Consider the following 20,929-nt stretch of genomic DNA (forward strand, 5'->3'; position numbering starts at 1 on the left):
GGAGCCTCAGAACAACCACATCCTTACAAGTGTTCCCAGAGGTGACTGTTTTAAATTCAAAAGGTACTTCAAATTTGCATTATTTTTCCCAGTACAAGGAACTTAGGATGAAATATAGTGCAGCTTCCCACTGTGGCCTTGGATAATTCTGCCTGGCTGCAGGACTTGGATGGGTTGAGTCCTGCCTTTATTTTCAGAAGAAACTGAACTTTGCCTCCGTAGCAGAGGCGTCACTGTCGTGGTGCCCTGGCTATAGGAGGGCTGTGATGTTGCTGGTGGCTGTGGCAGGCAGCTCTTGCCAGGAGCCTTGGTGATGGCAGGAGGAGTGACTCCCAGCCAGTGATGTTCTTGGGACATCTTGCTCAACCTCTATTTGCAGAGCCAGGCCTCTGCTGGGGGCTCTAATTTATAAGAAGCAGTCAAACATCCTTGGGAATATAAGGCTATGGGAAAAACATATTTCCAACTTCCTTCCCATGAGCTAAGTTAGTAGATGGAAGAAACAGTGAGTGGCTTGGGGCAGAGTGTAAGGGGGCTGGGCTGGGGGTGACACCTCCAGTGGCAGGAACCACAGACGTTTGGCTTGCCTTCTAGGAGGGTGTGTCTCGTGCACTCAGGTCTGAGATGGGCAGGTTTGGGACAGAGTTGAATTTCTCACGATTGTGGAAGAGTCAAAGCTGAATTTCCCACCAAATGTCAAGGATCAATATTGGACAAACCATGCAAGGGTTGGCTTGGGACTGCAGCTCAAGTAAATGCTTCACTTGACTGAGGGGCAGATCTTTAAAGTATCCTAACTTTGCTGGATGTACAACCAGCTCAGCTGTGGAGGTGGGAGAGGGTGGGAGAAATTATGTGGATTCTAGTCCAAAGTAGCTTCCATTATCTTTCTCTGTTTTTCTTGGCTATGTATGAAATAGCAGACACATTTTGTTTTAGGTTTTTGTTAACATTTGCACCCAGTGCCACTGTTGGACTAGTTTGGAGGGCAGTGTAAGATGTGTCACCTGGCAGGGACTAACTTCCACAGGTGATGCAGGCAGGTCCAGTGCTCGGCAGTGCTCAGACCCCCTTCCTCACCTCAGGAGTCCAGGCTGTGCTGTGTTGGTGGCTTCTGCACCTTGACATACACTTTGGTTAGAACAACTGCATGTGACTGGCCTCATGTCATGTCGGAGGACATCTATATAGTTGTATGGGAGGTTCCAGTGTTAAAAAGTCACAGAAGTCTGCTTCATGGGAAGCACCAAAGGCACAGGTTCCAAGCCCAGCCCAGCCATGTTATGAGAGGGTCAGTGTGTCTGAGAGAGCATGGGTGGGGGCAGTGGAGAACGGGGGGAATGAGGTCTGAGAGGCAGTGGGGAGGCCGGGTCCTGTAGGGCCTCAGGGGCCGTGAGGACTGAGTGAGAGGAGAACTGTTGGAGGAGGGCAGGGGAGGGTGTTTGTCTCCTTGGCAGATGTGTGAAGATTGAAGTTGGGCACAAAGATGGAAGCAAGAAAGCCAGATGGGAGGCTTTTGCAATAGTTCAAGCAAAAGATGATGGCGGCTTGAACCAGGGTCATAGAAGACGGGGGAGTGAGAAGTTGATCTCGGAGAGACAGCGGTGAGTGGTCTTGAAGCGGGATCCTATTTCCCTGCCTAGGAATTGGAGCTGCGTAGCCTGGATGAAAACCAGGAATCCTAGCTGCTAGTCCAGCAGGGGCTGGAGGCTAGAAGCAAAGTTCCCCTGGCTCTTGCCCCTGTTTGAAAGCAAGAATGAATCAAGGAGGCAAAAACAGGTACAAAGTTTATTATTAGAGACACAGCACAACATGTGGAGAACACACAGAGAAACAGTGTATTTAGACAGAAGCAAAACAGGAGTACACACCTGGAGGGAAAGGGTGTGGGCATCCTACTGAATGAGGAGTGCAATAAAGAGGCGATTAAATTATTTATATGGGGCGGTTCTTCTGGGTCTTCCTTCTGCTCTGGCCAGTTATCTCGCTTCTTTCCCCACACCTGACCTGTCCTACTGCCCTGCCCAATATGTGTGCACATCTTTTTGCCAAGATGGATTCCAGTGCAGAGGCTAACGGAGGTTTGACAGCACCTGTTATGGGATGATGGCGCCCCTTTTTGACCCCAAAGGAGCCTTCCTGCGCATGTGCAGTCAGGGAGGTTTCCTTGACTTCAGTAATGATAGATGTGGTCGTTTTATCGCTTTACTCCCCCTCAGAGTTCACCTCCTGTCACTAGCTCTGTCCTTGGTGTGTCCAGGGAAAACAAAGCTCCAATTTATTCACTTGATGAACTCCAGCTCCTCAGCCCAGGGGCCCATCTACCTCCTACCTCAAAGTGGTGGGAATGGGGAGATATTTTAAAGGTAGAGCAGACAGGATGTGGTGACGGATTGGATGAAAGATGTGAGGGAAGTAGAGGAGGTGAGAAAACACCCAGGGTTTCGGTCTGATCAACTGGAGGCCTGGAGGGGTGAAGCGTGTTTGTGGGATACAGGTTCTTGGGCAGAAACATCCTTACATAGTGCCATGAAAGGCCCTTCGCAGTGTTCACGCTCTGCAGCCTGAGTGGCAACACTGGAGCAGCCTGAAAATTTTTCCCAGTTTGAATTTTTTTTTACTACTAACTCCAACTGGCACAGAGAAGCTGAGCAGTGAAGTAGAAGCTGCTCACGGAGGCACAGCAGCTGGGATTGGTGCTGGGTGTGCCGATGACCCCACCCCAGAGTGACGGGGGTGCTGCGCCGACCACTCTGCTCCCTCGAGCTGGAACCCACTGAGCGAGCCGTGCCTGCAGTGAGCCCCAGCCGTGCTGGTGGCCCGTGACTCGGGCTTCAGTCAAGGACTGGGTGGCAGCGTCCATGTGAGCGGCTGGGCCCTGGCACCCCGCTCTGGAGTTTTGAGTCCACTTTGCCCGCAGGCCCGGAGAGCAGCAGTGCCTGAGAACTTGCTCCCTAGTCCCTGCTGCAGCACCCTCCACACACACTGTGACAGCCGTTTTGGGAACAGGAAAACCAGGGTGCTTGCCTCCGTGGGGGTGGGGGGTCCTTGGAGGTGAGGCTGGCACAGAAGGGCCCTTGCCCACTTGGCTTCCCCACTCCTCACCCCTGCTCTCCACTCCAGGTGGACTCCCCGAGAGCATGTCCTCAATCACTCACACGCACACCAATCTTCATGGAAGAGTCTGCTTCCAGGAAGACTGATCTAAGGTGTAAGAAAATATTTCATCACAATGTTTCCCACAGGGAGCGCTGAAGTGCCCTGGGAGCTGCAGAGAACCCCCAGGGGTGTTGTGGGATATTTTTAAATTTCAAGGAAAACAGCAATGATACACAACATCTGTCAGACACAGTGCAAACTACTCAGGTAGTTACAGTTTCCACATTAGATTGTACTGCCTTCCCTTAGATGATGGCTTACTTTTCTGTAGCTGGGTTTTCAGTGGTTACTGTGATAAAAAGCAAGTGCCCTGGGAAAGTCAGGTGGAAGAGGGAATGGAGGTAATGGTGTTAGATCTGATTCCAAGGCTGGAGAAGTTGTTTAGTGTCCACAGGTGCACACACCCCATCAGTAAGTAAATGTGATTAACAATAAAATAAAAATACTTTTTTTTTAGTGTCTGTGTATTATTTTTTCAAATGGATACTAAGTTATCAGGGTATCAAGTCTTTTAAAGTTGAACCCTTTAGCTATTTCTTTTGGTCAGGGGCTGCCGTGAGTCAGTAAGGTCCCTGTGAACCAAATAATTTTGGGGACCTCTACTTTGTAGTGACAATGACAGTTTCTATGTGTTTTGCATTAAAATGTGTCAAGTGTTCAAGAATCAAATAACAGTCCCTATTGCAGACTGTTTGAGATAAACTAATGCTCTTCCTTTAGATGTTTTTTATTCTTCTTGCATAGTTCATAAACTGTCACGTTGGCCTTTAAACATAAACAAACATGTTCTCTCTTGTGTTCTTCTTCCAGAGAGTGGGTTGATCGAGCCCCATCTCTTCATTTTCTGAGAGTATTAATTTGTCTGAGACTTCTAATGAGGGATCCACGTTATCAGGTTGGTTGCAAAAAATAAAAATATTTTTTACTTGTTTGAAGAAGAAAAAAAAACCTGGTGGGCTTTTCTTTGAAGCAGAGCATGGTAACTTTTTTTTTTCCTCTCTCACAACTCAGTAGTTTCCAAATTTGGGAAGTATCTCACCTGCTATTTAAAATGATAGGAGAGAAGTGATTTAATGGGGACAAAAACACCTGTATATTTTCTACTCTATTACATATGGGATGAAGTGGATTGAACTTCGGGTCTATGCTTGCATCATCTCCTAGCATTTTAAACCATAGTCAGTTTGGAGAGGTGTACACTTGGCCACACCTTCGAGCATGTTTATGCCAAGCAGCTCAGTAGGTCAAAGTCAGCGGCGACAAGTGGGGGCTTCCTCAGGGGGCTCCAGGGGCAGTGAGTGGGAAAGGCAGGGCCTGCAGCTTTGGTAGCTGCTCCAGAGCCATGCTTGTCCCAGAGTCCAGCCTCAGACCCTGAGTTAGAGGTGAGCAAGGGGCCTCCCACTTGTCTCAGAGGAGGTGCCTGCAGGCAGAAATCTCACCTCCTCTCACTAATTAGTTAAATGTGCGGCCGTAGTTTAGTGCCTCTTAAACTTTAAAGTGCAGAGGAATCACCTGGGGATCTTGTAAATGCGGATGTGGATTCTGTAGTTATACCCTGAGACCCACGATTCTGCTGAGGCCACTGGTTCATGGCCCACATTTTGATTAGCAAGAACTTAGTGCTTTAGCAGTGAGGCTCTAAAGAAAGGCTCACCTAACACTTCACCTGGATCGTGAAAGTTGTTCCGTCTAGTCTCAGCTGCTAAGATAGCTGCTTTTATAAAGCAGAAGTTCCTAAACTTTCTGTGTATCAGGAACACTTGGAAGACTTAAAGATTGCTGGCACCCGCCCCCACAGTTTCTGATTCAGTAAGTTTGGGGAGGGCCTGGAAATCTGCATTTCTAACAACTTTTCCCAGGTGATGCTGATGCTGCTGGTCAGGAGACCACAGTTTGAGAACACAGGCAGAACCACTGCCCAACCAATTTGGAGAAGCCTCCAAATTGCTTATGAACCATTACTGTTTCTTCTTGCCAGTGTTAAATATCTAAAGAGCATTCTTACTATCCTTATTATTCATACATGCTTCAGTCATTTTCACAGATTGTTCTTTTTCCTAAGAAGTATCTCCTTTTATGCCCTGTCCTGATAAGCTACTGGGATGCTCAGACCACTCTGAAGCTCTTTTATTTTGGATTCAGTTTTATTGATGAATTATTATTTGAGTCAGAATAATAATAATTTCATTACCCCAATAACCATCTTTTCCAAACTTGGCATTTAAAAAAAAAAAAAAAGGCGTTCTGGTACTAGCCAGCTACAGAGCCTGCTCTGATTTGAGTCTCCTGGGATTCATGATGGCTTCAATCTTTTCTTTAGAAGAGTCACTCCATTTCTCATTCCGTATTCTAAGCTGTCTTTGTGCTGTTCTAGTTTAGCCAACCACAGTCATTTGAATATATTACATACTTCAAATGGCTTTCTGTCCTGGTTGCTCACAGTTTTCTGGGAATTTTCCTTTTCTCCTGTGAGAAAAGCTGTGTGGGTCACGCATGGTGAGGGTGGGCCATGTGCTTCACTTTGCCTAGGTCACCTCCATGAGCTCCTTGTCCACAAGTCATTATTAATAGCCCCCTGTATACCCCACAGGCCTCAGCTTGGGTAAGAACACTGTGTATATAATATTAGTATAACTATTCATGGAAGAAGGTGGATTTTTAGCAGAAGGTCTAGTTTTTTGACTTATAGAAGTTAGCAAAATATTTGCCTTTGACATGTTTGCTCAGAGAATTGATGGCCCTTGTGTCATACTCTGCTGATCTTCATCTAAAGTATTGCCTTTCTTGGGCTTCCTTGGTGGGGCAGTGGTTGAGAGTCCGCCTGCCGATGCAGGGGACACGGGTTCGTGCCCCGGTCCGGGAAGATCCCACATGCCGCGGAGCGGCTGGGCCCGTGAGCCATGGCCGCTGAGCCTGCGCGTCCGGAGCCTGTGCTCTGCAACGGGAGAGGTCACAACAGTGAGAGGCCTGCGTACCGCAAAATAAAAATAAAGTATTGCCTTTCTTAATCTAGTTCTTGATGGGCTGGAACAAGGTTGACTGGATTGCCCTCTAAAGGGAAGAATCCCATGACCTCTTTGCTTATGGGATTTTATGACCAAAACACTTATGAAGCCAAACCTCCCATTTATTTCCAGTCTTTCCATAGAAGGGGGTGCTCCCTGAATCTCTCCTCCTGGCACTCTGTCCACAAAGAGGAGCAGTTGTTTAACATCTTGAGTTGCCAAGAATTTTTGGCTGAAGTCACGTAGTAATGCTGGGGTTTACTACAACTTGTGCCAACAAATGTCAGCACGCCTCTGCCCTCGCGAGGCCTTCCCTTCCTCTCTTGGTGAGTCAGTACTGCAGGATCCACAGTGGCTGTTCCAGACCATCTCCACTTCTCATACCCAGACCCCTCCTACCCCTGTCATTCTTATCAGATTACAGCATTACCTGTTTTACAGGCAAAACTGAAGCCATCCCGGTAGGAGTGTTCATATTTTCTTTGTTGCTTGAAAAATCCGGATTATCATGCACCTTTGCATCCCTTCTTATTCCTGAAGAAAACCCTCCTCCTTGCCAAGGTTCAGCCTTCCATCTGTTTTCTTTGTTACAGTGTCAGTGGCTCCCTTTCTGTTTTCTTTTATCATAAAATGCCCTTTTCTTGACCTGCTATCCCCTCAAGCCTTCATCTCACCTTCATCACTGCATTCATTGAAAGGTCAGACTATAGGTCTTGAACTCACTCCCTTTCTTTTACAACTGATGTGTTGTAGAAATTTTCATTGAATATTATGTACAAGGTTCTCTCTGGAAGTCATTTAAGAAGATCATGGTGGGCCATGATCCAGTCGTCATTTCTTGACCCAGAGGCTCCAGTATATGCTTAATGGAGGTTCCAGCAAGAAAAGAGTGGAAGGGATGAAAGAGAAGCCATTTTTAAAGATAAATTGCTTAGTTTTCCATAATTAAAGGGCGACATATGTTTGGAGATTTCAAGTGTAGTTGGAGTCCCAAGCAGGATAAAGGTAAAAGTCCACCTGGACTCCTTACAGTAAGCTGTCATAACACATTGCTTATCAAGGATAAAGGGAAAATTCTTTTTTTGTTAAATTTATTTATTTATTATATTTATGGCTGTGTTGGGTCTTCGTTGCTGCTCACGGACTTTTTCTAGTTGCGGTGACCGGGGGCTACTCTTTGTTGCCATGCTCAGGCTTCTCATTGCAGTGGCTTCTCTTGTTGCGGAGCAAGGGCTCTAGGTGTGCGGGCTTCAGTAGTTGTGGCACGTGGGCTCAGTATTTGTGGCTCGTGGGCTCTAGAGCACAAGCTCAGTAGTTGTGACGCGTGGGCTTAGTTGCTACGTGGCATGTGGGATCTTCCCAGACCAGGGCTTGAACCCATGTCCCCTGCATTGGCAGGCGGATTCTTAACCACTGTGCCACCAGGGAAGTCCTAAGAAAAATTCTTAAAAGCCCCTAAACTACATTTACATCAGCTACAACAATAAAAGGAGAGTGGAGCTGTGTGGCCTTCTCCCCGCTGCCCTTGCACCCCAAGCCTTTCTTTAGCAACCCATACCCTTTGCCACATTTTCTGTTTGCCTTCACTGATCCTGAGAACCTCTAGCTCTTACTCATCATTTTTTCCTTTTTCTGTATTATTTACTTGCTCCTTTTTTAAATTTGCCTTCATAAATGTTAACCTTCCCCAAAGTTATTTTCTTTGTCATCTTCTCCCCTATCTTCCAAGCTCTTGGCTTCAACTATCATTTTGTTGTTGTTGTTCTTTGCTCACAAGCACATATCTCCAGCCTCAGACTTTTCCATTCATTTAAGTCCCAAATTTCCAGGTATATGTTGGGCAGCGATCCTGATGACACAGTAGCACAGTGATTCTCAAGTGTGATCTGGGGACCGTCATCGGTCCCTGAAACTCTTCCAGGGGTCCCACAAGGTCAAAACTATCTTAAAAGTGATGCTACAGTGTTATTTGCCTTTTCACTCTCACTCTCTTACAAATGTGCAGTGGAGCTTTGTAAAGGCTACAGGATGTGTAATGACGGAACATATGCTCGTGTACTCTTGTGTTTTAAAAATTCCTCACTTTTAATGTCTAATATGATATATATAAATAGATAGAACCCACATAAACAGAAGCTCTTTGGGATTCTCAGTAATTTCTAAGTGTGTAAAGGCATACAGATGCCAAAGAGTTAGAGAGCCTGATATGCACAGGACCCTCAGTAACTGCACAGGGTCCTCTTCGTCCTCCCTCTCCTCCAACCTGCAGAATCAGCTCCTGACTCTGTTAATGGCACCACCTTTCCTCCAGACTCCAAGGCAGGAAACTTCTCCTCACCCCCTATGAGACTTTTAGAAGAGTAGTTACTAATACACCTGGAAAGATAAGTAAAGGCCAGGGCATAGGGGGGCCTTCAACTGAGACGGAGGGATGAGAGGTGTGGAACCCTGCTGGCAGAGGCATGGGTGGTGGGTCAGGGCGCAGCACTCAGAGCTCACTGCTCTGCTGGCCGAGAGGCCCATGGGAGCGTGTCTAAGGGCCCTGATGCTCTGGGCTGCAGTGACATCGTGCTGGACTGACAACAGCCAGATTGGTGTTGCAGGGTGCTCCATTGTTCTATATAGTTTTTATCAGTATTATGTTATTGTATCAATCTTTTAAAAAGAGAAAAATTCTGGGAATGGGTAGAGCAAGGACATTTGTTCGCATGTGGCTCATTGAACTGAAGTTCAGATTGATGGGGACTTTCTCCAGGCCATTAGTTTCAGAAGTCCAGAGCCCAGTCCCATGAGCCTCCAGCCCATGTGGGGGAGGAGGGCTGAGGTGGGGAAGGGCGCGCAGTCCTGTTTGCTTTTCAGATCAGTAACCAGGAATGCTGAGCCCAGGGGTGTGCGTGCCTCGTGGTCTTCTCTCCCATAGACGCTGGCAGGTCAGAGCAGGCGTGTCCCCGCAGCGCTCCAGTCTCTGTCGGGCCTCGGGCCTCGGGGAAAGTGTTTGTTTAACAAGTGGAGCGTAACTGCTTGAGTGCATTTTCCCCTTATTGTACTTTATAGCAGCGCTTCTCTCACGGTGCTCCACAGGACTTGGTCAGTATTCTGTGAAAAGAAATGTGCTCTGCCCGGTGATATGTAGGAAAGCTGCACACGGGTTCTCCCACTAGAGACTTACGGTGCACGGCAGCATATTAAAGCTCTGAGGAGTTTTTAATTTTACTGAGGAGTTTTAGTCTACGATAAGATAATTTGTTACATTCTGTTTAACCTACCATTTGATCATGAAATTTTTTTTTTTTTAAGAATACCTAGTACCACCCACTGCACAGAATAAAATGATTATTCCCAGGAGAGAGTTTGGGAAACATGGGCTTAGTTCCATATTGTTAACATTGATTGTTGGATAGATATATTTTTGTCAAGGTAAACATTTAAAGATGACCATGACCAATCATTTAACCATTATTGTCTCCCTGGTGTCTTCTCCCTCCCAAGCTTCAAATTTAAATTTCCTTTATGTCAGCGATGCCAGATTTCAATCTTCTGCCCTGGCCTCATTTTTCCCCGGGCTGTTGTTCTTTTGTCACTTGGATACACCACCAGCAACTCAGCATGTCCAGACTCAGTCTCCTTGTCTACCCAGCCTATTCTCCCCTTCCCGGGTTCATCGTGTCCTTGCCCCCAGTCACCCTGGCTCGCAGATAGAGATGCCTCCTGCACTCCCTTCCTGCCCTCGGCCTTTTCACGCCCAGTTGGTCACACCACTGCCAAGACAGCCCACCCGTCCACTCCCTTCTTGCTGCCCCTGCCAACCCACAGGGCTTCCCTCCATGCCCCTGCCTCTCCAGTTCATTCTAAGACTAGAGGGATGATGTGCTCACGGCTGATTCTGATTGGCCCTTGTTCGCACCTTTTCATCAGACCCAAATGGCAAAGTTCAAATTCAGGCTCATGTCCACGTCTGAATGGACATGTCCAGTTTATCTCACCCTATTTTTCTAACATTATTCCCAAAGATTCCCTTCATGGTGTTAGGGAGGTGCTTTTCACAGTAATAGAACATCTTGATGTTCTTTCTACGCAACTTGTATGCACCTTTGAGCCTCTTTGTTCTCTTTGCTTGGAATCCCCTTTATTTCCTCCTCTCCCCCCATGTCTTCTCAGCACAGCTATCCATCCTTCTAAGCCCATTCAGAGGCTACCACCCTTACAAAGTTTTCCTTAGTCCTCTCAGCAAGCTATTATATGTCCCTCCTCTGCAGCATCACAGCACCTCATGTATAACTTTCTTACAACACTTACCAAATTCTATCTTAAATTCCAGTTATTTTTACATCTGCCTTATGCTTGCTTGCAGCTCAGTGAAGTCAGCCTCTGTCATCTATATATTTGTGTCCCCTTCAGAGCCTAACCCAGGGATCTTACCTAACAGGAATGAAAAAAAAAAATATTTGCTGAAAAAATATGTGTCTTTTTATGGCTGAGTAATTTTCCATTGTATATATGTGCCACATCTTCTTTATCCATTCATCTTTTGATGGACACTTAGGTTGCTTCCATCTCCTGGCTATTGTAAATAGAGCTGCAATGAACATTTTGGTACCTGACTCTTTTTGAATTATGGTTTTCTCAGGGTATATGCCCAGTAGTGGGATTGCTGGGTCATATGGTAGTTCTATTTTTAGTTTTTTAAGGAACCTCCATACTGTTCTCCATAGTGGCTGTATCACTTTACATTCCCACCAACAGTGCAAGAGGGTTCCCTTTTCTCCACACCATCTTCAGCATTTATTGTTTCTAGATTTTTTGATGGTGGCCATTCTGACCGGTGTGAGGTGATATCTCATTGTAGTTTTGATTTGCATTTCTCTAATGATTAATGATGTTGAGCATTCTTTCATGTGTTTGTTGGCAATCTGTATACCTTCTTTAGAGAAATGTCTATTTAGGTCTTCTGCCCATGTTTGGATTGGGTTGTTTAAAACAAAATTGAGATATTTGTAGTGAGGTGGATGGACCTAGAGTCTGTCATACAGAGTGAAGTAAGTGAGAAAGAGAGAAACAAATACCATATGTTAACACATATATATGGAATCTAAGAAAAAAACAAAGTCATGAAGAACCTAGGGGTAAGACGGGAATAAAGACACAGACCTACTAGAGAATGGACTTGAGGATATGGGGAGGGGGAAGGGTAAGCTGTGACAAAGTGAGAGAGTGGCATGGACATATATACACTACCAAACGTAAAATAGATAGCTAGTGGGAAGCAGCCACATAGCACAGGGAGATCAGCTCAGTGCTTTGTGACCACCTAGAGGGGTGGGATAGGGAGGGTGGGAGGGAGGGAGACACAAGAGGGAAGAGGTATGGGAACATAAGTATATGTATAACTGATTCACTTTGTTATAAAGCAGAAACCAACACACCATTGTAAAGTAATTATACTCCAATAAAGATGTTAAAAAAATATATAAGTGGTTTTAAAATGTTATTTTTATATGTATAAAATTTCCACCGTAATTAGCGATAATGTATACAATATTCTTACATTCTTTAATTATAGGTCTTCTAAAGTGAATAGCAATCATGGGAATTCAAATTAATAGGTGGTCATAGAACGATTTTTAATAGCGTTATGAATGTACCTTTATTCTTAATTTAAACAAGGGTATGTTGCTTCCAAGTTCCCTTCACACAGAATAAGGAAACCTTGACCCGGGAGGCCTTGAGCCCCTGAGCCTTTCTTTCCTCAGCTGCCCACTCAGCTTCCGGGTAGAACGAGATCGCGCCCTCACAGTCACGTACTCATTGCCCTGAACTTTCCAGAGTTGGAATGTTGGCTAATGTTTGTATTTCAAATAACTTCCTTGTGTGCATAGAAAGTGAGGAGAGAGGTGTCAATATAGAGTTACACAGGTTAGGGCCACCTGAAACCCATTAACCCCAAGATAAATGTCAGTGTGGGTAACCTGAGAGCATCAACTGTTAGGAGAGCTCCAAACCAGTTTCTTTCACAACTCCAGCCTCCCAGCACTCTCTCTTAATAAGCACTTTTCAGAAGTTTCATGCAGTGCCTTGTTATTGGGAATTGATTTTAAAGACCTATATCTGAGGACATTTTGCAATGATTATCCTTACATTAGTTTAGGATAAGCCACATCATTTTAAGGAGAACCCCTGTCGTCTAGTCTACTAGAGCAATGCTGCTCAGATTTTATTGGGCGTGTGAATATCCCAGGGATCTTGTTGAAATTCATAGTGTCATTCAGCAGGTCTGGGGGGAGTAGGAGATTCTGCATTTCTAATCAGCTCCACATGATGTTTTTGCTGTTGGTCCATGGGCCACACTAGGCAGAGGCCTAGAGGAAGGTCCTGGGATTCAGTGATGCTGGATTCTTATCCAGGCTCTGTCACTTAGGCAAATGGTTTACCATTCTGGGTCTTAGTTTTCCTACTCTGTAATATGAGGATGTTGAAGGGAATGATATCTAACAGCTTTTTCCAGCTCTAACATTTTATGATGACATGAAAGGAAGTAGAAAGAATTAGGAGTCAGGCTGCAGTTCTGAGCATACTTACATTCTCTTAATCTCAACCCAACTTTCATTCATATTTATTAATAACTTATCTTAAATATAGTATGACTGGAAAACATTAAAGTTTTCCATATTTATGTTAGAATGTGGGCCTTCAAAAAATAATTAAAACTCATAACTTAATAAATAGATTGCATGTAAAATACATTCCCCCTCTCATCTTTCATGTGTGTTCTGTTGTTTTTATTTTATCAGGAAATACTCCATAGCTTGGGTGGGATTGAAAACCTAGCTCAGGTAAGATTCCTTTTGTGGTGGCTGCTTTTGCCTTTCTCTTTTAGGCAGAGATTACACAGGTGTGTGACGGAAGATGTCTTTCTTACCTTAGCTGCATGCCAAGGAGAGGAGCAGGCAGGGTTGTGAGTGTGAGCATGAGGCAGGATACACACAGGGCAGGGAGGGACTCGTGACATTTTCTCTTGGCTGATTGGGCTCACTTTACCCAGCCTGTTGAAACGAGAAAGTTCTATCAATATAAAAGGTCACCTGTCTTTAGTTAGTAAAGAAAATAAATAGGTGTTGTCTGGCAGGCCCCAGGCCTCAGCATTGCACACACCAAATGGTGGGAGAAAATATTGGTTATGAAGATGTTCATAACTTTTCCACACAAAAAAGAATTGCTGTGCTCACTAAAATATTAAAAATAAATGACAATGTGAGGAATGATCTTGACTTCATTTATTTTTCTGCTTTGGTAACTACTGAGGCAAAGTAAGGAGGTGAATATATATGCTGAGACAGTCCAATGTTTGGGCTTATTAATACAATCAAACAAAATTTCCAGGCATGGAAACAGTTGAAACAGCCCATTCTCCTGAAATCTATACCATGTATGGAAATAATAATTTTCATAATAAACCCGTGGCCCTACAAACTCATCCTGAGTTATTAATGGATGATTAATTTTAATGGCAATTTAATATTAAATCTACTTTATTATTTTTTTATTCTTGGGAAATTGATAAAACATGTTTTTATTTTTAAGAAAATTTTTAATTGGCTAGAGGTTTAGCTCATTTAATGAAATAATCTTTAATAAAATTATATTGTAAAGGATCTTTTTATCCATTTTACTTTCATTAAAATGTCAGAAATTTATGTGTGTTTCTCTGAACTTATTACAATTAGTCATCCACAGTGAGGGATTATTAGACTACCCCATACATTTCATTCTGATTATTGCTATCTGCTTGTATGCTGGTTAGATATAATTTAGGATATTATAAAACATAAGGTCGATAAAATATATGCAGTGTGTTATTAAAATTCTGCTGAAAAGTTACATTGAAGAATTAAAATTCTATGTACTATATTATTGCATCTTATTTGTATCTTATATTTGGAGGCTAAATTGCAACACAAATTTATCCAGTTAGGAGTCATCTTGGGACTTTTGAGAGTTTAAACAATCTTTCCAGGTCCCTTCCTCCACTTTGGGGCGTTCCACAGAAGCCAAGAACCCAGAAACCCACCCCCTTCTGCCCTTGAGTGAAGCAGGCCCAGGGGCACCAAGTATTGTTTGGTGAGCCTGTTATGCCACCTACAGCTCATTTTCAGAAGTGCACAACCTTTCCCCTCACCTGCTGTGTGCTTGAGCGTTCTCCCCTCTGATTCGCCTGTCGGTCTCCCCCTCCCCCCGCCGCAGTACATGGAGATCGTGGCCCACGGGTACCTCGGCTCCGGGGAGGCGCAGCACAGCGTGGACAAGCTGGTCAACATGACGTGTAAGCGCGGTCCCGGGACGCAGCTGGCCTTCCGGGCATGGCATTTACAGCAGGGAAGAGGGGATGCTTTGAATACTCACGGGGGGTCCCCACACAGCTATGGGCTTGAGAGTCCATGCCAGATGTTATGCTCAGTGGCAAAATGTACCCAGAGGGGAGATTTTTAGATCACAGTTCTTACCTTGAAAAACCCGATTTCATGTTTTAAAAGATTTTCATTGAGCACAAGCTTAGTTTATTTAGTGCAAGAAAGATTTCCTTCCATAAAAACAAATTTTGGTAAAAATATTTTTTGCCTCCTTCGATTTCTATTAAAATGTCAGAGACTATTCATTTTTCATCTATAAGATTGGGGTAATAACAATACCCACTTATAAAGCTTCTCTTTTTGGAAGCTCTTCCCAGCCCACCTTCCGTGCTCTCTGGATTTGATGAGTGCACACTCCTGCTCTCATGGGAGTGAGCCCACTTTCTTTGTGTGCACAGAACAGGACCTTAATTCTCAATTCCAGGGAGAGAGGAATCTGTGGTGAGCCTCAGGGACCAGGAAGGTTCTGTGAGGCCAGCTGTTCCCCTCCACTGAGGAGCCTTGCTAAGTCCATCACATGAAATCTTTATGGGGACTATCTTTGAAGAATAAGTTACACTTTGAACTTGTAATGATATTAAGGAACTCATTCAACTTTAAGTGGAAGGGAAGGTTTAATTTTCTTGCTATCTCCAAATTTTATTATTATAATAGTAATATATAATAAATACGAGTTGAGCTTGAAACATGATTCTTGAAGTAAAAAAAATCAACCCTGTCCCTCCTCCCTCCATTGTCCTTTTTGTGTGACCTGTGTTCCCACTTATCCTTCCTTTGCTTGCCCATCAGTACTTGAGACCTGAGGCTCTATGAGCACTGACCCCCTTTAAGCTTCAAATCCCTCATTGAGATATTCCATTCCTTTATAGATATTTTTCAAAAGCTTGCTGCTGTCAAAGACCAAAGAGAATGGGTCACCACAAGCAGAGCCCACAAGGTGAGTGGTCCCAGAAGGAGTTCCTGCTTCAGCTTCATATGGTGGTGGTTCACATGCTAGAGTCCAGAGCCCCTGTGGTCAAGCCATGTGTAATTATAATTCTCAAGCCTGCTAACCTAGCCTAAAATTGCCAATCTCTGCTAACCCGCCTAAGGAGTAAATATAGAAACAGCAAATAAAGGTTTTCTGAAACTTTTTTCTTTGTTCTATGTCATTTAATTCTTTATTGCTTAATCAACTAAGTTTATTGCTTAATTTAAATGTTGCTTGTAAAACCTTGACTATATATAAACTGACCCTAGGTGTGTGTTTACAAATAAATAAATAAATACATATATATGTATGTATACATATAAATACATTCCATTTGACACATGAGGTTATATTAGTTTGAACCATGTGAAATTACCCTGGTGTGTAGGTCAATTTCATATGGTTTAACTTCATAATAAGATGGTTTAGTATTATAAGCCTATGGGTCAAATACATATTTCAAGATGAATGAATGCAGGTTTAATCAAAACAGACTACATTTATATTTACAGCAAAACTATTTAGCTGGTAGCTGCCTAGAGCCAGGTTTCAATAATTTGTTGAGTTTTTATATCCCAGGAAGCCACTTTCCAGCATATATTAGAGCAAAGTTGCCTAAAATGTGTTAACACATGCTGCTCATTGTATGGGGGGGGGTGATTCTTAGTGATAATACAGGTCAACATTTTTTATTTCAATAGCTATATATTTCACTGATATCACTTAGAATTTGAAGAACATTTTTGAGTAGCATTAAGGTGTTAAGGGTGGACATGACAAAAATTGTGAAATGATATATCAGTGACTGCATTTTGAGAAACATTATGTTAGAAGACAGAAAGGAAAAAGTGAGAAAAGAAAAAGAGGAAGGGATCTGAGAAACAAAGATAATAATATCTCCATAGAAAATGCATAAGATCATAAAGGGGAAAAACCCACATAATAGAAACCCAAAATCAGCCTAGTAGTTGTTATACAGGTCTGAATAACAGGTCTGAGCTGTTATACAGCTCTGGTCTGAAGTATGTTTGGGTGTGTGCTTTGGGGGACCCTGAGTTCTAAAAATTTAGAGGGAAAATATGTAAATTTGTAGTAATGGGAATCCCGAGAAGGTGACTGATAAGATATAGACGACTCCCAACTCAGTGATGTTACTCAGAAATTTGAGAGGCAAATGGATTGTCTGGTAGTGTTAGCATATCTTGCTGAGTTTGGGAAAAAATGACAGTCTTCAACACTTTGTTGAAAAAGTACTTTCATAATTTGGAAAGTGCCTGCCACAATGCCAATGCCCAACTCAGAATGAATGCTCAGTGACTGGTCGCTACCAGAAGACAGAGAGCAGACAGCGTGGGCACTTGGAAGTAGAGGGCCATGTATCGTGGTCCCTTTGCTTCCTGTCCTGGGCAAGGAATGCTTACAAGGAGCTCGTCTGAAGAGGGGGTGGATGCCTGCCCCTTAAGAACTGGGGATTGTGAATGTTTAACAAATTTTGAAGTTAAGCCTCTATGATCTTTAGAAGGAAACATACTGTTCAAGAAGCTTGTAGTACTTACATAATTAAACCTTACTTTACTTCATTTTTCAGACATTAGTAAATTTACTCAGTGCCCGAGATACTAACGTTCTGTTGGGTGCCCTTCTGGCTGTGGCTAGTTTAGCTGAAAGGTGAGTGTATTTTAATAAGTTCTGCTGCTTTAGCAACTCAGATGGAAGAAATGCAAAATAGATCAGTTTCTCTATTTATTTTGTCATCTACTTAGTTAAAATTTGTGAAAAATAAACATGAAGTACCATAACTATACTGAAGAGGATCCGGGATAGAAAAGCATCATTTTAGAATTTAAGTTGGAGCAGCAAAGCAGTTTAAAATTTTCTTTTTTTTTCCCTGACTAGAAATATTTACCTAGTCTTTTCATCCAACCCTCAGTTACTTCTACTTTCAAAATTACACAATATGTCTTGGAAGTTGAATCTCCCTGACTTGTTTTCTTCATTCTCTCCCCTATTTATATTTTAACATTTTCAAATATTTTTGCCCTTTAAAAAATTCTAGATAACCCCTACAGATGTTATGATTATTTTAAATTAAAAAGCTTTAAATATGTTTTTATACCAGTAAGTGGATCACTGCTTTTTTGTTTTTTGGGGTTTTTTCCAACTTAATTGAGGACTAATTGACAAATATAATTTTATGTATTTGAAGTGTACAACATAATGATTTGATACACATATACACTGTGGAATGATTACCAAGATCAAGATAATTAATACATCCATCACCTCTCATAGTTAACTCTTTTTTTTGGTTTTGTGACGAGAACATGTAAGATCTCTCAGCAACTTTCAAGTGCACGACCCCATATTATTAACTATAGTTGCTGTGCTGCACATTGGATCCTTAGTGCTCATTCTTCTTATAACTGAAAGTTTGTACCCTTTAACCTACATCTCCCTGTTTCCCCCTACTTCCAGCCCCTAGTAAACACCCTCCATTCTATTCTGTTTCTATGTAGTCGGTTTTGTTTGATTATTTTAGATTCCACATATAAGTGATACCGTATGGTAGTTGCCCTTCTCTGTTTGACTTATTTCATTTAACAGATTGTTCTCTAGGTTCATCCATATTGTCACAAATGACAGGATTTTTTATGGCTGAACAATATTCAATTATGTATATATAATTATATTCAATTATAACTATATATAAATATTCAATTATATATATAAATATGTATATCACATTTTCTTTATCCACTTCATCTATCAAAGGATATATAAGGTCATTTCTATATCTTGGCTACTGTGAGTAATGCTGATCATTGCTTTTTTGTGAACAGCATATGATTCCCTTTCTCCAAAGGAAATCATGTTATCATCATACTGTTATTAAACAAATTTAAATTTATGACATATAATACTTATTGAATGTTGGAGTTTAATGTAGCCCTGCCCCATAGAGCTACATTGCATTTTGTTTCTCCTCCTGGGATAATATGAGGGCTAAGATATTAAATACATGGATATGGTAAAATACATTTTTCATAGTTACTAATACTTTTCAATTTGTAGTCCAGAATGTAGGGAGAAAATAAGTGAACTCAACATTGTAGAAAATCTGCTGATGATTTTACATGAATATGACTTGCTTTCCAAAAGGTAGGATTGCTAACAGGGGAAAATGACAGTGTCTGACATTTAATGAAAATAATTATTATTATTTTACTTATGTTATTTACATTGTTAACTGAATATCATGCGTCAACTTGGCATTTATCTTCTATTTAAGTTTATATAAAGTAACCAATAGCAAAGAGATATATCGATTTGTCTTTGGTCCTGCTTTACTTCTAGAACTGGTCATAGATTTGAAATATATAAATCTCATGATTACATCTTTAATATTTTTTTATTACATTTATTTACATCCTGTCTCCTTAAGGAAAGAAACTCTGAGGTGGCTCTACTTTCAGTAATTTCAGATTGTGTGTTGAATAAGTGATTAGATTCCTAAAATCTATTTTGCTTAAGGCAAGTAAAATACATTAAGATAGCTACTGACTTAGTTCATGACCAAAACAGAATCTAGAGTAAAATGAACTCATTTTCACTTGAACTACCTATTGCCCTAAAAACTTACTGTATCCAGATATTTATTAGGTTACCTGCATCATATGATATTTAGTGGAGTAAGTCATAATTTTCTAAAGAGGCAAATAGTTAACAGAAATCCCAAGCAATAAAACACTGACATTTAACTCATAGTAAATCCCTTGAATTCTTCATCTAAGCCAATTTAACCCTCTTTTACAAACTATACTTAGACTTGGTTGTCTGAATTGATTCACCCAATAGCCTCTGCACAGGTGTTGGAAAACCAAAGATGAATAAGATATGGTTGCATGGTGTAGGAGAGGGGCAGACACACAAATCATCAGTTTCACCACAACATTGTAGGTGGTGTGGTCAGTGGATGCACAGGATAGATACCCTGAGGGCATGGAGCAGCACCTCCATACAGAGCAAGGGGTCATGCCAAGTCTCCTAAAAGAAGGAGCAGTTGTCTAAGCAGAGGAAGAGAGCAAGTGAAAGCAGAATATGCTCCTACCTGGAGGCCTGCAGTGCTGTGTGAGAGAGGAGCGTGCATGGGTGGGCGCAGCTACAGCAGAGTGCAGGAGGGAGGGTGCCAGAAAACTAGTTAGATAAGTTGGCTTATAAGTTAGATAAGTTAGAAATAGAGCTAATTTTGATAAGTTAGAAATAGAGGTAATTTTGGCCAGGCCTTCTACATGCCAGGCCCTGCTCTAAGCACTTTTGTGTTTTAATTTGTTTGATCTGCAATTCTCTTTCTATATTTTATAGATGAGATACCTTTAGCGAGGTCATGATGGGCTCTTTGTGCCTAGTAGTGTGGTTTTTATCATGAACATGGAGACTCACAGATTTTAATCATGATCAGATTGATTTTGTGGGGACAGTTATTCTGATTGCAGTGTGTGGAGTGTGGAATTTAGCCACACAATGAGATCCACTTAGAACAAGGAGGGTATTTTTGGTGTAGAAAGTTTGAGAAGGTGAAGAGTACTGTCTACCAAAGAATATATGTCAGAGCATAAAAGTTTGGGAGGGAGAGGAGCCATGGAAAATTAGCTCAGGGAAAGGAATTGTGAAGCAGGATAAGAATGGAAATATTGGAGAGGAGAGTGACAGAGAAGCTTATATCTTGAGCATAATCGAGGCTCACAAGGATGGAGGGGCAGTGGGTTTAGCTAGCTGCAGGACTCACAGAAGAATTAACCCCAGTGCTTGCCCAGGAAACAGGGGGCACCAAAGGCTCTCCACTGGTTGGAGAAGAAGGGAGTGTCTTGGAGGATTCCCAGTCTTTGGCTTGGAAATTGAGAAGACTGTGGTGTCCTGAGTCCAGATCGGGGACATAAATGGAAGGGCTGATTTGGGGAGGAGGATAATGACTGAGTTTAGAAACAGTGGGGTGAGTGCCTGTGAAACAGTTAAGTGACTGCTGGAACCTCTGTAGGTTTGGAGTGTTGCCTGGGCTGAGATCACAGTGCCAGGGTAGAGGGAGTGTTTGAAGCCATAGGAATAAATAACACCATCCAGGAAGAGTGTTCAGAGTGTGAGCCTGGAGGATTCAGGACAGCTCTATGAAACGTCTATAATCATAATGTTTCAGAGCTTAGTTGAACCTTATGTCTTATGCCATCATTATCTTTATTTTACTCTCCAGATATTCACTGAGCACTTTGCATTTAATTTCCCTGGATCATAGTGTTTTTGCCATCAGGTATTACTGTCTTATTTTTGCAATCACATAGTAAGTTTCTGAAGACTAGGATAAAGCTTTTATATTTCTTTTGTCTTGAGCATAATTC

The 20,929-nt window shown here is 42.4% G+C and overlaps 1 protein-coding gene across 1 annotated transcript in view; it reads left to right on the forward strand.

Moving 5' to 3' along the window:
- The window catches only part of NEK10 (NIMA related kinase 10), a gene marked incomplete at its 3' end in the record, with an annotated part of 188,453 nt that overhangs the window by 44,386 nt on the left and 123,138 nt on the right, over nucleotides 1-20,929 (forward strand). Inside the window, exons 7-12 of the mRNA XM_024752854.1 lie at nucleotides 3,970-4,054; nucleotides 12,953-12,994; nucleotides 14,403-14,481; nucleotides 15,439-15,506; nucleotides 17,128-17,207; nucleotides 18,612-18,698. Of these exons, the coding sequence (XP_024608622.1) occupies nucleotides 3,970-4,054; nucleotides 12,953-12,994; nucleotides 14,403-14,481; nucleotides 15,439-15,506; nucleotides 17,128-17,207; nucleotides 18,612-18,698 (441 nt within the window). The remainder of the gene's footprint in view (nucleotides 1-3,969; nucleotides 4,055-12,952; nucleotides 12,995-14,402; nucleotides 14,482-15,438; nucleotides 15,507-17,127; nucleotides 17,208-18,611; nucleotides 18,699-20,929) is intronic.

This window comes from Neophocaena asiaeorientalis, unplaced genomic scaffold, assembly GCF_003031525.2.
Source record: "Neophocaena asiaeorientalis asiaeorientalis breed wild unplaced genomic scaffold, Neophocaena_asiaeorientalis_V1.1 scaffold117, whole genome shotgun sequence".
Classification (NCBI taxonomy): domain Eukaryota; kingdom Metazoa; phylum Chordata; class Mammalia; order Artiodactyla; family Phocoenidae; genus Neophocaena; species Neophocaena asiaeorientalis.